The following is a 15689-nucleotide window of genomic DNA, read 5'->3' as shown; positions in this document are numbered from 1 at the left end:
TTAGTCATGATCGCTCCGGGGAGGATCCGCGCCAATTAGTGGGACCACTCAGTGCGTGATAATTGCCACGACCCGTTTCGCTGCCGGGAGCTTAAGGATGTCTTGTTCCTTTTTTTTATGTTGGAGTTTTCAGTGGAGGTTAGCGTTGCTGCCTTATTTCCCGTGCTCCCTAAGGGACACCCTATCTAGGTTTAATAGAGTTGTACACACCGGTGAACTGAAACCGATTTCAATTATGCCCTCAATTATGAATTCTTCTCAAAGAGTAAACCCTGTTAAATTAAAAAAACATTTAAGAAATTCACAAAAATGTCACAAACAAAAATTTTATTTACGGCGAATTTCTCCAGACAAGAAAGTGTACAGTTGTACGCAATATTGATCGTACACCTGCAAATGTTTCACGAGTTTTAGTCTAGCTGGAGAAAGAAAACAATCCAAAATTGATGTATTTCGTAAACCTCCAATGATATTTGCAGTTGTAATATGTAAGAAAACTTCCTTACTTCGAGTAATATTTACAAAAGAAAGCCAAACGTACCCTTTTCTCACTCTTTTCGATTAAGTTTTGGTGCACACAGTATAAAGAAGTTACTATAAATTCAATTTATCAAACGATTCATTTGTCCAATAAACTTGTTAATAAATGTGCGGTTAGGTTGATTTAAAAAAAAATGTATAGAAGATAAGTATAAATCTTCTGGGACAGAAGAAATTATCAGGAAAAACCGTGTGAGTTGAGTGGAAAAAAGAAGATGGCTTTGAAATCGAAGAGAAAAAGAGAAAGATTGGAGTCTTATAAGAGAAAGATTGGAATATAAAAAAGAATGATCAAAGAAGTAGAGTTAGTGAGATTTGAAGAGCGATGATAAAAGAATATATAATTAAGAGTAAAGAAATTATGTGAGAAAACCTTATAAAACCTTACATAAATGGGTAAAAGCTGCAAAAGAGTTATAATAGGAAAACCAGTTTGCGAAATTTACGATGACTCTAAGATGATCGATCGATAACGATATAGTATTTAAAGAAAACTACCTGTACGGATACTCGTGTGGACTGTAATTAACTTCAATTAACAATAGCAAGTGAATAATTTTGTTAACTCTTTCCTAAACAATGTGCTGTATGAATGAAAGGGTCCTTCGTTTTAAATTACTACACATTTCTCTCACTCAGTGTGTTTAACGTGTGTTTACTTTGCTGAACGCAAATTGTGTGTTATTAAACAGTACGAAAAGCAAGAAACTATCAATCCGCTCTGCTTGGCTTCGCTAGCCACTTTACAACCAACGTCGCACAATGTTTAACTTTTTGCGAAAGTTAACAAACAACCACTGCCGGGATCGTTTAGAAAATTCCATCAATGGTTTATTTAATTAATACAAGATTTAATTCAACAATACATTACAATATTATATCCCCCTCCCCCAGCGGCGTGCTCTCGCCAATCGATGAATACGCAGTGTTATTTTGTCCCCTTTATATACAGAGAAACCTCGCCATTCCTCCTTTCCGTTGCTTTGGATAAAATAAACTGTAACGGGATGGATATACATCCAGTGAGCTGACTAAACTGAAGATTGTTATAATAAGGTGTTATACAAATTCGGTTAAACATAGCCCTCGGTCGGTAGCGGCGCGACGCTGCCCCGTATATGTTGCATATGCACATAAACGTCCTGGTTTTTTTGTTTCGTTTTTGGTCCACCGGCAGCCGGCTTTCGAAATTCGTTTTTCCTTCTCCTACGGCAATAAATAAGAGTGGTTAAAATTTCCTCCTCCCCGATGAGAAGAAACGGGCTGGCAGTTTGGTTTCGTTAAAGGCTAATCCTGATTGCACGTCACTCGCAGGCTTCGCTGTATATTGCACAATTCAATCTTAACGCTCTAATCATTTTACCAACTGTCTGTGCTTCGCCCGGCTCGCTCGCTTTTCGGTGCCGAGGTTGGCCCCTGCCCTGCCTGTAAATTCGATTCTGGCCGCAGCGGGACGCGGAGGCTGCAGTGTGTTCGCCGCTGAACATACAAATACTCTAAATAAACTCCTAAGCCGATAATGAAACGGTACTTAAGGATAGATAAAAAGAATATAAAAGTATATAAATACCTTACAATGATAAACATACACAAAAACTTGCGTTTTATAAATGGCGCGATCGAATGTCGCCCAAGCTACTGGTTACCGTTAAATTAGTGAAGATAATCCTAACACAAATACCTTTCTACAATAGTTAAAGCGCACACAAACACGCAGCCTTTTTTTTTGTTGTTTCTGTTTAAAGGTTATTTAAAGACGTAAATTAAAGCGCGCTGTCAGTGGCCGTTCAATTGCGTGGCGACAACTTAGAGGTAATTCCTACATGTCTAGAGTATAATACAATAACGTGAGTGTCGACGGGCGAGACGGGAGGTAGCGTAAGCGCGTCCGTCAGGGGGGGTTTTTCTAACGCGTACAACTTTGGATTGGAACAACGGAACGCCTTGAGGTTGGTCCTTTCCGGTCCTTGCGTCGTTCCTATTCTGTTTTTCACCACCTTTCCGGGACTAGATGGAAAGACAACGTTTGCGTCGTTACTTGTTCTTCATGAGGGTGGCCTCGGATTTGGATGACTTCAGCCGGAGCCGCTGCTCGCAGAAAAGCCCACCGGATGGTAGTGCACCGGGACCGGACGGAGGGAGGGCCTGCGTCGGGCTGGTGACCGTACTGGCGCTCACGCTCGCACTGCCCCAGCTGACGAACGACGCCGAGGAGCTGCTGGCCGAGCGTGACATCGCCTCGGAGACGGGCGGCGTCGTGGGTGAGTAGTCGATCTTGCTGCGGTCCCGTATCGGGAACTTGTTGCGCGAGCAGCTTAGGTCCAGCTCGAGCGTGTTGAAGCGGGGCCGCCCGCTGACGGGGGGCAAGCTGGCCGGTCCGGTGGCACCGGTTGACCGGGGTCGGTTCTCCGACGCAGCCGAGGGCGATCCGAGGGCGGTGCGTAGCCGTGCCCCACCGTCGTCGCTGCTGTTCTGCCGCCGGTGCCACGAACGGTCCCCTACCGGGGCCTCCACCATCCGCCCGGTCGACGCCTTTTTCGGCGTGGAGGACATTTCGTCCAGATTCTCGACGCTCGCCTCGTGCACGCTCGGCAATGGAGGTGATCGCAGTAGAAACGATGGACAACCCGCGCCCCCTCCCGCCCCGGCGGAACCCTTCTTTCCAATCACCGTCGTCGGTGTGGTCGTCGTCGTTGTCGTCGTCGGCGCCGTCGCTTGGGTAAGATTCTGCGTTTGGATGTGCAGCTGCACGCTGTAGCGGTCGCCGTCCGAGCCAGAGTGGTCACCGATAGGTTGACGCCGCGACGGGCCGTCCTTGTCGTCCCGTCCCGACGCGCCACCAGTGCGACCGAAGTCGAGGTCGAAAAACAGCTCCTGCAGAAAACGGCGTGATCCGAGCCGGTACGTGTTGCACCCGAGCAGCCGGCACACCTCCGAGTAGAGGCACACGTCCTGGAAGGCGCCCGGGTGTGACTGCTTGATGTCCAGCAGGACGCTGCGGGACTGCTTGCTCCAGACCGGGTTTGCCATGCGCTGCACGTGCCGCAGCACGCTGTTGGCGATCAGCTCGTCCGCCAGCTGGCGCACCGATGGCGGTCGCTTCACGCCCTCGCGCTCCTCGTAGCCATCGTCGTCGGCGTAGTCCGCACCGCTCGCCACCTCGTCGTCACCGTCGGTCCACCGTTCCTCGGCGGGATGGCTGGTCCGGCAGCAGTGCAGACACTGGGCGCGGATGTGCTTCGAGTGCGTCCACCAGTGCTCGTCCTCCTCCTCCAACAGGCCCGTCCCGGTCGACGAGGAGCTACCGGTCGTGCTGAGCGACACCTGCAGGGCGCTCGCATTCGCGCTCTTCGATTCCTGCTCGTAGTCCGCCATCACACCCTCGTCCACTTCGTCGGCGGCGGTCGAGCGGGAGCAGCTGCTTACACCGGTCTGCTGGTCCACCGTCGCTGGCTTCTCGCTGGTCGAGCGGGCCGACGGTGAGCGGCGTTCGGTGCCGGGCGCCAGAAAGCTACGCACGTGCGTACGGCGCACCTCCGGCTCCGGGAACAGGTCCATGAGTTCCCGCGGGAAGCAAATACCTACGGCGAAACGACACGGAATTGAAGTTGGTTAAAGTTTCTTCCTCTCAAATACATTAACTGTTTCTTGTCATAACTTATCGATACAATGGTAACCGAAACCAATAAATATAACAAACATACAGTGTGCAGTAGAATCATTTTTTGATGATTTATGAGACACTTAACTATTGTTCTATTTACACAAAAGATGCAAATTATTGGTACTTTCTGGTTGAAATAAGTCACACTACTGAAAGGAATGAAATATACTCTTTTTAATCACATAAATCGATGAAACAAGGAATAAAGTTGATTGGTTTTATCAATTTGACCAAAAAATGCCAATGTTAACAAAACTATAGCTTGAAATGAGGTCATCTTACAATAAAAATAAAGGTTGATGATGTGAGATTTGATAAAAAGCCAACCTAATTTAAGGCTTTTCCCCAGTTTTAGAAGTCTTAAAATTTGACAAAAAACAATAAAAGTACTTAAAAGGTTGTAAACTATTTACAGAACACTGACAAAAACCTTCAAACAAGGGCTTTACTTTTCAAAGCCTTATGATGATTTGAAATTGTGATGAAAAACACTCTTCATATCTCATTAAAATGCATTGATTAAATGTAGCAATAATACTACTAATACTACTGACCGATAAAACAGGGACCGGAGGTGTTGGGTTTCGTCGGCATCAGGTATCTAGTGGAGCGTCCGTCACTGCTACCTTCCTCGCTGTACTGATGGCTGTGCGAGTAGGAGAAAGGAAAAGGAAGGCGTTAGACAGTTGGCAAACGACGCTGGACGCGCAGGGACTTACTACTTCATACTGAGCCGGTGCAGCTTGCGGTCGAGACTGTGGAGCTTCCAGCTGAGCTCGAGCCGCTCGTCGAACGAGGACGTCATCATGGCGGAGGTGCCCATGGAGGACGGCAAGCCACCGTACTGCGTCTGCTTGCCCGACAGCTGCGACCGGAAGGAGGAAAACAGCGACCGGTCGGCGTCGAGCGACAGCAGCGCGTCCTCCAGGTCTTCCTCGGACGAGCGGGACAGCAGGGGCCGCCGGAGCCGGCTCATGGTTCGGTGCTTCCGGTGGCCGGGACCCTCGGCGGGTGGATGTTTTTCGCGTCGCTCGCCCGTACCGGGTGCGAGGTTGGAGGAGCTCAGTATGGGCGAGAGCTGAAAGGCGGGTGGTGCGATCGTGCGGCGTGCTAAGCCGGGCGAGGGCGGTGGCGACGAACCGTCGGCCGAGAGTGTCCGCATCCGCGTCGCCAGCCCGGCGAAGGTGGATGTGGGCAGCGAGGAGCTGGTGGTGGTGGTGGTTGTCGCCGTGCCGGTGCTTTCATCACCCGTCGAGGCACAGCTGTGGCGGCGGTGCGAGTGTTCCAGCTCACCGCCGGTCGTATCGTCGTGGGTGGAGGAGCGGTCCTGGTCGCTGCACCAATCGGTCGGTTCGTTCAGCGGCCAGTGGATGCTGCGGTCGTGCCGGGACGTCACCCAGTCGAGCGCCTGCAACGCGTCGGCCCCTTGCGCGGTGCTGGCGATCAGACAAATCCCGTGCAGGGCGGTCGCACGGATCGAGTACACGTCGGCCGTGCGTACGAGTTGCACCAGGCGCGCCAACAGCCACGGATAGTGGGTGCCCATGTACTCGACCGACTCCTTGCTCGTGCAGGCGTGGCACAGCGCCCACAGGGCTGCCTTCAGCCGCAGGCTGTCCTGCTCATTGCGGCACCGCCCGTCACGCACCCGCTCCGCCAGCTCCGGCAGCTGACCGTAACGCAGCAGCTGCGTGAAACCCTGCGTCGTCTGCGCAAGCTGGCCGTACAGATGCGGCAGCAGGTTCGGTGCGCCGGCGGTGGCGTTTTCGCTCGGAGCGCCGCTCGCCACATGCCGCCTGCTGTACGTGCCGTCCTCGGTGCGGATGTGCTGCGTCAGGTGCGCGTGCGTGTCCGCCTCGACGAGCAGCACGTAGCGCTCGTTCAGTGTGTCCACCCAGCGCTCGAGTTCGTGCACCGGATGCGCCTCAGGATGGTTGAGCCCTCGCGGGATCGAGTAGAACCGCATCATCACCATCTTCCCTCGATCGCCGAGCCGATCGAGCCGCGGCCAGAAGTGGGCCAGCTCCTCCAGGTACGTTCGCTCGTAGCACGCCTCCTCCAGCAGCTCTAGCGCCGCCAGCTGGACACACCGCGTCGACTGGCCCTCGACGCCCTGCAGCGCCGCCACCAGCTTCAGCATCAGCTGGATGCCCCACACCTCGAAGTTGCGCAGCCGAGCCCGCAGCAGCACACGCAGCATCTGCGTCGCGTACAGGCGCGCCTTGGGCGACGGGTGGCGCAGCAGCGCCTTCGCGAAGATCGCCCGCGGTTCGCCCTCGAGGCTGTAGTCGAGCCCGGACACGATCAGCTTCACGTAGCACAGGTGGTTCGTCTTCAGCACGATCGTCGACAGCTCCTTGAACACGTCCGTGTTGCGCAGTATCTCCAGCCCGCGCTCCGTCCGGCACATGCGGCCGATGAAGAGGAAGTACTGCTGGCACATGGTGCCGGTCATGTGCTGCGGGCTGAACAGGCACTCGTGCGCCGACTTGCCCGCGTGTATGGCCAGCAGCTGCCGGCTGATGTCGGTGAACAGGTCCGTGAGCAGGCGCATGCATTCGAGCTGTGGAGTATAGGAAACATTGCATGAAACATTTCAGACTAAATCAATCACTATTCCAATAGAACTAACATGTCCCTAGCGTCTTTTTTCTCTCAATTTGAATGATTTCATTGTCTTTAAAGCATTAATTTTAACCCCTTCACAAGAGGAGCCTTTTCGTACCGCCTTTTTTCATCGTGAATGTGTTTTTCCATCGTCCGTTATATTTATATTATAGCTGCGCCGTGTTGGAACCACTTCGAAACCCACATTAATACATTGTTGTACATTGCTATCACAGAATTAATATTAAGTGTACAGTGAACGAAGCGTAATTCGGGCCAAGCGTCATCTGTGCTTTGTTTACGTTTTGCAATTTGGTAAAAGTTGAAGTTTTTTTTAAAAGCTACAGCTGTTATTTTGTTGTGTATTGTTGAAAATACAAAAACTATGCTAAATAGTCACAGAATTTCGATAAATATGCGATTAAAGTGCGATAGAATGAAGGTTTGTTTACATTCTGACAAGATTACGCATGCGATTATGATTCGTTTCGCGTACCCTTTAACTAATTGATGCAATACATTCTTTGGATTTGGCTGATATGCCGTGTCTTAAAGATGGGTCTGTTGTTATTGATATGTGTCGACATCACCGAACATAAGGGGCTTCTTTTCCTTGTTATTTCAATATTAGCGTGGTATGGATATTGGACGAGGCGAAGTTCGTTGGGTCAGCTTGTTTAACCATATAAATTAAAGTAAATGTTTCCTTAATGTTAAAAGATTGAGAGACGAATGTTTGTTCATAGATGTGCAATATTTCAACAGTTATAGATAGACAAAATGTTCCCTTCGCAGGATGTGAATGAAAACTATCAGCATTCAGTAATTCGTAGCACAACCGGTGGTTGGTTACCTCCGACGACTGGAGCATCGCGTCGATCAGCTCGAGACCGGCCGTGACGTACGCTGGCAGCTGCCGGCTGCTGTACAGATGCGAGAGATCCTGGTGCGAGAAGCGATTGTTGCTCGGCTTAAAGTAGTCGACGATGCGGCGTACGAACCGGCTGTTCTGCTCGTCCAGCTTCATCCCGAGCAGGTCCGACTGTGCGTGTGTGTATGTGTGTGAGAGAGGGAGAGGGAGGGAAAATTAGTTGTTATGATTTGAAGGCAAAAACGGGTTGTTTGGCTTACACGCAGAATCGTGATGACAATCTGCCAGTCCCACATGTTGGCGTCCTTAACGGCGAGTACGTTCGAGTCGTGGATGAGCCGGTCGCCTTCCTTAATGTTGTCCCAGAGCTGTAGCAGCTTGTTGCGCTTTGCCGAGCGCTTGAGCGTACCACTGCCGGATCCGCCGGTCTGTGAAGGTCCGGTAGCGCCGGAACTGACACCGGGTACCCCGCCGGCGCTACTGTTGCTCCGCACGAGCTCGCGCTCGAAGCCGGACCCGCCTTGCCCGCTGCCCGTCCAGCTCCAGTCGAAAACGCTGGCCTGGCCGAGGAAGCCACCGGCGCCACCGGTGGACGAACCGCTCGAGTCGTGCCGCACCCGCTTGAGCCCGTCGAGGGTGCCGTACTTGAAGATCGGTGGCACCGCACCCGCCGCCCCCCGTTGGTCGCCACCGGTCGAGCTGAGCTCGCGGCGAAATTCGCGCGTATTGATGAGCGCCCCGCTCTGGATGATACTGTCGAGGTAGAGACTGCACGAGGCGGGCCGGTTGCGCAGCATCAGGTGAAATTGCTGTATCGCCGAGATGGCGGCCCGTGCCTGGTGGTTGCCCTGGATGGCGCGTGCCACGAGGGCGGGAAGCGGAGCGGCCGGTGTACTGGCGCATATCTCCGCCGGTAGGAGGCAGTGTAGCTGGTGCGTGATCTTGGCCAGCAGGATGGTAGCGCGCACGGAGATGAACGTGTCGCTCGAGACGATCACCTCGATGAGCGCGTTCAGCAGTCCATTGTCGACGAAGCAGTACAGCAGGAGGGCGAGGTGAATCTCGCACAGGTTGGGCACGGTGCTGGCCAGGCTCGGGAGGATGGCCGTACCCTCGGCCGCCACGAAACCCTCGTGCAGGCGCCACGAGTCCTGATATTCGGCCGGGTCGACCACCGACATCGCTACCGAGTACTCGTCCGTCCAGACGGGCTGCGGGAGGCCCATCAGCTCGTAGAGTAGGTCCAGCACCGCCTTGCGGATCTCGAGCTGGTTCAGGTACAGGATCTCGATGAGCGCCTTCAGGCCGGACGGACGGTGCGGGTTGCAGAACTCCACCGTGCCGGCCCACGACCGCAGCACGGAGAGCAGCGCCAGCCGGCTGCAGGTGAAGCGCAGGTCGCGCGCATCCTTGTTCCGGTCCATGATGCCGACGCGGTACGTAAAGTCGCAGTACGGCGCGGCGAAGCAGTCCAACCGCACGGCGGCGATCTCGCGCGTCCGAGGCCACTCCAGCAGGTACAGCAGCACCCCGCACAGGCTCTCGGCGATGCGCGGACTGTGGCATTCGAGCACGCTGCGCGTAATAACGCCGACACCGCCACACTCGATCAGCAGCATCGGATTCAGCACGCCAATCTCGCACAGCGTCGCCAGGCAACAGCGCAACAGTCGATCCTCTCCCGCGCCTCCCATCGTCGATTTGCCGCCCCCAACACCTCCGGCTCCTCCAGCCACACCACCGGCACCGCCGGCCGTACCGTCGGCTCCGTACGCGCCACCGCTACCACTCTCCCCGAGCGCCACCAGACAGCGCACGATGGCCGCACTCAGCTCGTCCGGTGCGACCACCAGCATCCGGCGCACCAGCTTCAGCGCCTGCACGCGCTCCTCGCCGTTGCGCAGCATCACGTCCAGGCTGCGGCACACTAGGTGCGCCAGCTGCAGTCGGTTCAGCGCGCGCAGATCCTCCGGCGCGAGCAGCAACCGACGGAGGGCCCGCAGAGCGCCCGCGCGAATCTGGGGCAGCGGGTGGACGAGACTCCGGCTAACGCAGCACACCCACTGCTCGATGCTGTACCCAAGGCTGCTGTAACGCTCGAGCGCCAACAGCGAGGCGGTCCGACGCCGGGCCGCCGACGTGCCCGAGGCCGAATCGGCCGACGAGTCCAGGTCGAGGGACATTCCGCTGCCCAGGCCCGCGTCACGCTTCCACCGGTCGAGCAGCAGCACCAGCCCATTGAGCAGGCTGAGCCGCTTGTTGACGCTCGTGTGCCACGCGTACAGCCCGCCGTAGATGTCGACCGCATTCTCCCGCAGCGTCTTGCCCGTATCGAGCCGATAGCAGTCCTCGGGCGGTGGACGACCTGTGGCAAAACAAAACAAAACGGGTTACCAATGGCGCATTCGGGCTGGGCGACACTCGCCACACTCGATATCCGCGTACATGTGGTTTATGTGTATTTTTATTCAACCTACATCATCACCACCACCGCCGTAAGCTCCCCCCCCCCCCCCCCCCCTCCCTCCATACAACAACAAATGAGAGAAGAAAAACCACCCCAAACCACTCTGCGGTGCTTATTTTTATCACGTACAATCCCCGCGAGCGGTCAAGCAGCAAAACAAACGTCTGACTGTCGAAAAACAACCTTCGCCTGTCCGCGCGGCCACCCGTCTGGCGGCCAAAATCCTCCCAGTCTGCTTACGGTGACCCCCCCCCTACTATCTACCCTTTTATACCCGTCCCTCCCACCCCCCGCGGGGACACAGCTGAATTGCGGATCAACATCATTCCTCCTCCATTGGGACTCTAAATCTATTTGCGCCTGTCAGAGAGGGAGAGAGTTGGTGATACCATTAAAGCAGGGGTCGGTAAACATTTCTCAAAAATGGGCCAGAGTGTGAAAAAAATTATGCAGCGAAACCATAAATGAAGCATTCATGTAATGTTGAAGCTTATTAATTTTCAAAGTCGGAGAGCGCTATGCAAAAGTGATACAAGATCATGCGTTTCTCCTGAATTATTACTTATTCATATTAAGGCTGGTGTTAGTGATCTGAATCGATTTTATCGTACGATATTAATGAGAAATCCATCTATTCTATCTCTCTATTGGGATTTTTTATCATAACGAGGGTGTCTTTTTGTACACATTCAGTCATTAAATCAGACCTTAAATTTGATATCATTTACTGTGGAACATCTACGTGCCCTAGACAATGCCACATAAGTTCCTAAAGGAATTAAAGGTTGATGCAGGCTGTCCTGGTGAAAATTGTTCGCTGCAACATGTTTTTTAGAATAAAAAACTGCAAATTTTTAGTGCTCGGTTGACTGTTGCATGGGTAAAAAATGTTGATGTGCATTCACATTGACTGCCATGGCTGCTCAATTTTGATAGTCTGCTAACGCGTGTTCTAAAAAGATGCAATACAAAAAAAACCATAAAACATGAATCATGTGCTAGCTAGAGTAATAATCTTTGCCTGCTGTGTTGAAGCTATAATAAGCTTAGAAAGTTAAAGAAAACTTAGCGAAACACATATCCAAAGGAAGTTGCGTATTTCATAGCATATTACCCGAGCCTATCCTTGTTTGATGTTTGAGGTTGCGGATGGTTTTATTCTTTTCAAAAATCGTCTTTCGTATTGTAAATTTTACTGAAATGAAAATCTGATGGGCCATGCATTGCCGCCCCCTGTATAAAAGCATGGAAAGACACAGCCAACCACACCCCCCTCACATCATCCCCTTTCTAAATCTAAATGTAACGATTCTTACTCCTCTGTCGAATGCTTCGGCGAATCATCCAGCTGGACATGGCCATTTTTGGCTCGCTTCGGATGTATGCAGCCCTTGCCTGCGGACTCCTTCCTGCCTGGCGCCGCTACTGGCCGCTGCCGTTGTTGTTCGTGGCAGGGAAGTTCGATGGTTGGCCTCGCACCTATCGCCGTATCGTGAGTCAGGTACCACCTCCGGGAAAACTGTTCCCTACTGTTTGCTTGCGTTGATGGTTGACGGTTGAGTTGGTTTTGAGCGACGATTGATATTTGAGTCTTTTCCCCCAACTAGGAAGCGAATGTTTTGATTGTCGTCGGCAGGGGACGGCTCTGCGGAATGGGGAAGCGATCGCCACTCGCATACACACACGCGCGCGCGCACAAACACACACACGCACGGATGAAAATGCACACACGCTCGTGGGCCAACAACCCGCCGTCCCACACGACCTTCTCCACCGCACGGCTCACGACCAGGAAGTGCAGCTGATGGGCCAAGGGAACACAGGAAGTAACGATCTTGGCGTACTTAAAGGGATCCGTTCTGATGCCTACCCCGCTTCCACTCTGCCCTCACTAGCTGTCAACAATCACAGCGAAGAAGGGCCTGCACCATGCGCCAGGACGCAGCATATCATGCACGACGAAACCGACCGACGGTGGACACGTTTCCCGAATCACAACCTGACACTGACCAGCGTCGTATTCCATCACGCGTTCTCGGCGATATTTAAATGGGTCCACTGCATTTTTAAATGGTTAAAAAATAAATAAATACGCTCCCTGCAGCAAGGGACGCTTGAGCGCATCCGATTGTTTCTACTTTGACAGCTGTCAGTTCGACGCGAGCAGTGGTTTGGGCGTGTGTACGTTCATCAGCGCTTGGTAGTGATTTAAATTCAGGCTCCGGTTATGACTTGCATGATTTACGGGCAATATCGTAAGAAATAAAGACTATTTAAAAGTCCATTTTTAAAAGGGCCAGCATCCAAACAAAATTTTACTTTTTCAACCGGTTTGGTAAATAATGCAACCGGTTCAATAGCGTGCTAATCTGGCAGCCCTGCAGGCAGGACGGCATGGTTGCCAGAGTGACACAAATATCATCACCTAATTGAACCGATTCGATTTAAGGGAAAACGGGGTAATATGCGCCGGGGTAATATTATATAATAATATAATAATAATAATGAAGAAAATGTTTTTCCGTTATGTGAAAGCATAAAACAATTACTCTCTAGATGTTTTGGAACGATACCCAAAAGTAAAAACTTAAAGTTGTGTGAGTGCTTACCAAAATCGTTTTGATGGAGAAATATTTATTCATGTATTTCTTAACGAATTTCTTAAAACCTTTGCTTGAATTGAACAGCAAACCCGTTTTTCTGTAAGATCAGGTGTCAAAGCTCTTTTTTCTACAAAACATGCATACAATAAAAATATTTTACAACATCCGTGACAAACCCCGATGACGGTTCTTGGGTTAGCTGTACAAATAATTTGAATATCACATAATCCTCCATTGAGCCGATATCTGACTACGAACTTTATTATCAGCCGTTTGACAATGTCGATAATGTTTGAATTTCCATACCATGTTTGTCCATATTAACATCAGTCAGTAACAACCTACAGTAGGTAAAGAAGGGGAACGTTTTGATCGTAAAGTTCATAGTCTATCAAGGGTGTTACCTACCTATGTACTTGCACTTGCTTTGTCGTCAAACGGTACAACTGAGGATTATCAAAATCAAAATTATACGCTTTAGTTAGTTGTTTTTTGTGAATTATAATGTAAATATTCGAATATTTTATTTGCTGCTGCCATTTTTCCTTTGTTTCCAAATATCCCCTTCCCTTCCGCTTGCACTTTCACACATTTCATTATACTGGTTTTGGAAAAGCCTTTTCAGTGCCTTAAGTGTATGAGTGATTTGAGTAGATTTTAGCTTTTAATTTGATTTGATGTGTCCTGGTTTCCGACAACGTTGCCTGCTTGCACTCAAATATTGTCCTCCACGAAAGTAGCGCAAAAGCCACCTCCTACTCAGTGGGAAAACATACGTTCGCGGTGCTTCCGTAAAGAACATACCTAGCATTGTTTGCTTTTCGTTATAATTCACTTAATTCGTACAAAGTTTTTTTTTCACAAAAATGTTTGCGAAGAAGAAAACAGAAAGTACCACGTAGCGCTATATCAATTCCTTCTAACAATCAGTTCCAACCCAATAGGAAAGACAGATCAGAGAGGGAGGAGAGAAGGTCAAACGAGTTAAATGTGTAATAGTAATCGAAAGAGATTTTTCGAATTGAAACATTATGAGTTACAAACAATAACTTGCGACAAAACACACAAGCTTCTAACGTTAGCTGTAATTGCAGGATTTTTAATTTTACTGGAAGAAACAATGGTTTACAAGGGAAAACGACATCTTTGACAAAACTGCTTTCATCTGATCAGTCCGCAGGAAGAAATATGTGACAAAATGTTATATACTAGCATGTTGTTATATTGTACTTCTACATTTAGATTGCTTTGTTGCCTTGTGTATGTTGTTGTATTTTTTGTTCAAATTGCAGATATGACTGTTGAAAATCATTTTCGTTTTTTTCCAATTTCGGAACTGGACCCTTTCAGATAGAGAGCAATTTTATATTTGCCGCTGATGTGTAAATAGCTGTAATAATTGTTTCCCTGGCATGTTCGCCGATGCCTTTTTATTTTTCCTTTTGTTTTATCATAAATGATTTAGTTTCAAATTTTTCGTTTATTATATTTAAATTTAAGAGCTGTTGGTTGGAGCTTTCTCACGTTTCCCCAAATGGTATGTGCCACGTTCAACAGTCCTCAGTTTGGCAATTACTCTTCTTCCGTTAAATATCTACTGACACCCCTTCACAGTCTGGTGCAAGTATATATATATATATCGTAGTGTATAAGTAAAGCTTCAGGAATCTTAGTCCATTTCGAATAGGTAGATAGTGCGTAACGTGAAATAGTAAGAAATGACGGTGCTACCTGCATGCACCAAAACGTCGGGTCCTTCGGATCGCCCTAGCTTTATCTTTAATTTCGACGAAGAAGTAAAAGTGTCTCGCAATGGCGAAGTCGGTGTGGAGTTTATCGTAACTGTTTCCTCAAACGCAAGGCGATTCACTCATTTTGGTTTTGGTTTTCGTTTTGTGGGCCCACGATTACAAAAAAGCTTCGGAAATCGGTCATTTATTTCGTTTTTCACTGCCCGCCATGCGACCTGTGCTGCCGGAAGAGCGACCTATGTGTCACGAACTCTAAACTCCTATGACAATCCGGTTCCGCGGCTTGGTTTGATAGTGAGATTGTTTCAGAATATCTCGTTTGTATCAGATAGACCTGTGAAGATCAGAAATAAGAAACGACGTAACCGGGTAACGAATTGTGTAATCAAGGTTGAAACGATTTTGGGGGAAAAACAAGAGGGGAGGCTGAACGCATAGTTTATCGTTAGGATCTCGGGAAGCCAAAGGTAGGTTGGTTTTTTGCAGGGAAGGGATCGATCCGATGGTTTGTTCTGGAGCAATCGTAAGGATCGTTGACGCGTACAGACAAATCAGTAAAGTTACGAGGATGGACTTGTGAATCAAATACGCCAAAATAGTTGCCGTAAGGGAACCGGGAGAGTTAGGTAAAGAAATATTTCAAATCGGTATTGAGCAAGATGGAATGAAGTAGAAGAAAAACAAATTAAAATACACGAGCCAAGTGGAAGAGCAAGAAGAAATGGAATCTGGTAATAGAAAAAATGATCTAATTAAAAAACATGATCATTCTTTTAGTTGAAGAACTAGAAAAAATTTTAAACAATAGCAGTAGAAACAGTGGCATTGGCAGTACTTAGTAGGTAGAACTGGAAGAACTGTAAAGAAAGAGGTGATAGAAAGCGGACGAACTGATCAAGCAAAACAATATTTTCTCACTTTATAAATATATGCTGCCCATTCGAATTTAAAAGTGCATAAGTTGCATATGATAAGAGTGTCGGTTTGAATCATGCTATTGTGGTGTGAATTTATAGCATTTGGAAGGAAAAAAGAAGCTGTCTTGCTGCGTCGGCCGATACACCTGTGTCGAATATAGGGAAGAAAAGTCAATTATTTGCAGGATGCAAGGGAAACACGACAGACGAGACAAGGTTTACATTAGTCAGCAGAACAGTAAAATTTATTTCAGCACTCGGATTCATTC

At 49.5% G+C, this 15689-nt stretch overlaps 1 protein-coding gene across 1 annotated transcript; it reads right to left on the bottom strand.

Moving 5' to 3' along the window:
• Positions 1 to 1380: 1380 nt before the first annotated feature.
• LOC131268885 (rapamycin-insensitive companion of mTOR) lies at positions 1381 to 12288 on the bottom strand. The gene is made up of 6 exons (XM_058271175.1): positions 11466 to 12288; positions 7943 to 10047; positions 7665 to 7853; positions 4924 to 6767; positions 4759 to 4850; positions 1381 to 4121 (listed from the first exon to the last, which is right to left on the bottom strand). The coding sequence occupies exons 1-6, from the start codon at positions 11509 to 11511 to the stop codon at positions 2575 to 2577; spliced, it is 5823 nt and encodes a 1940-aa protein (XP_058127158.1). The 5' UTR covers positions 11512 to 12288; the 3' UTR covers positions 1381 to 2574.
• Between the last annotated feature and the right edge of the window lie 3401 nt (positions 12289 to 15689).

Source organism: Anopheles coustani, chromosome X (assembly GCF_943734705.1).
Source record: "Anopheles coustani chromosome X, idAnoCousDA_361_x.2, whole genome shotgun sequence".
NCBI lineage: Eukaryota > Metazoa > Arthropoda > Insecta > Diptera > Culicidae > Anopheles > Anopheles coustani.
The sequence above is the reverse complement of the archived record's forward strand: the minus strand, read 5'-3'. Positions and strand labels throughout refer to the sequence as shown.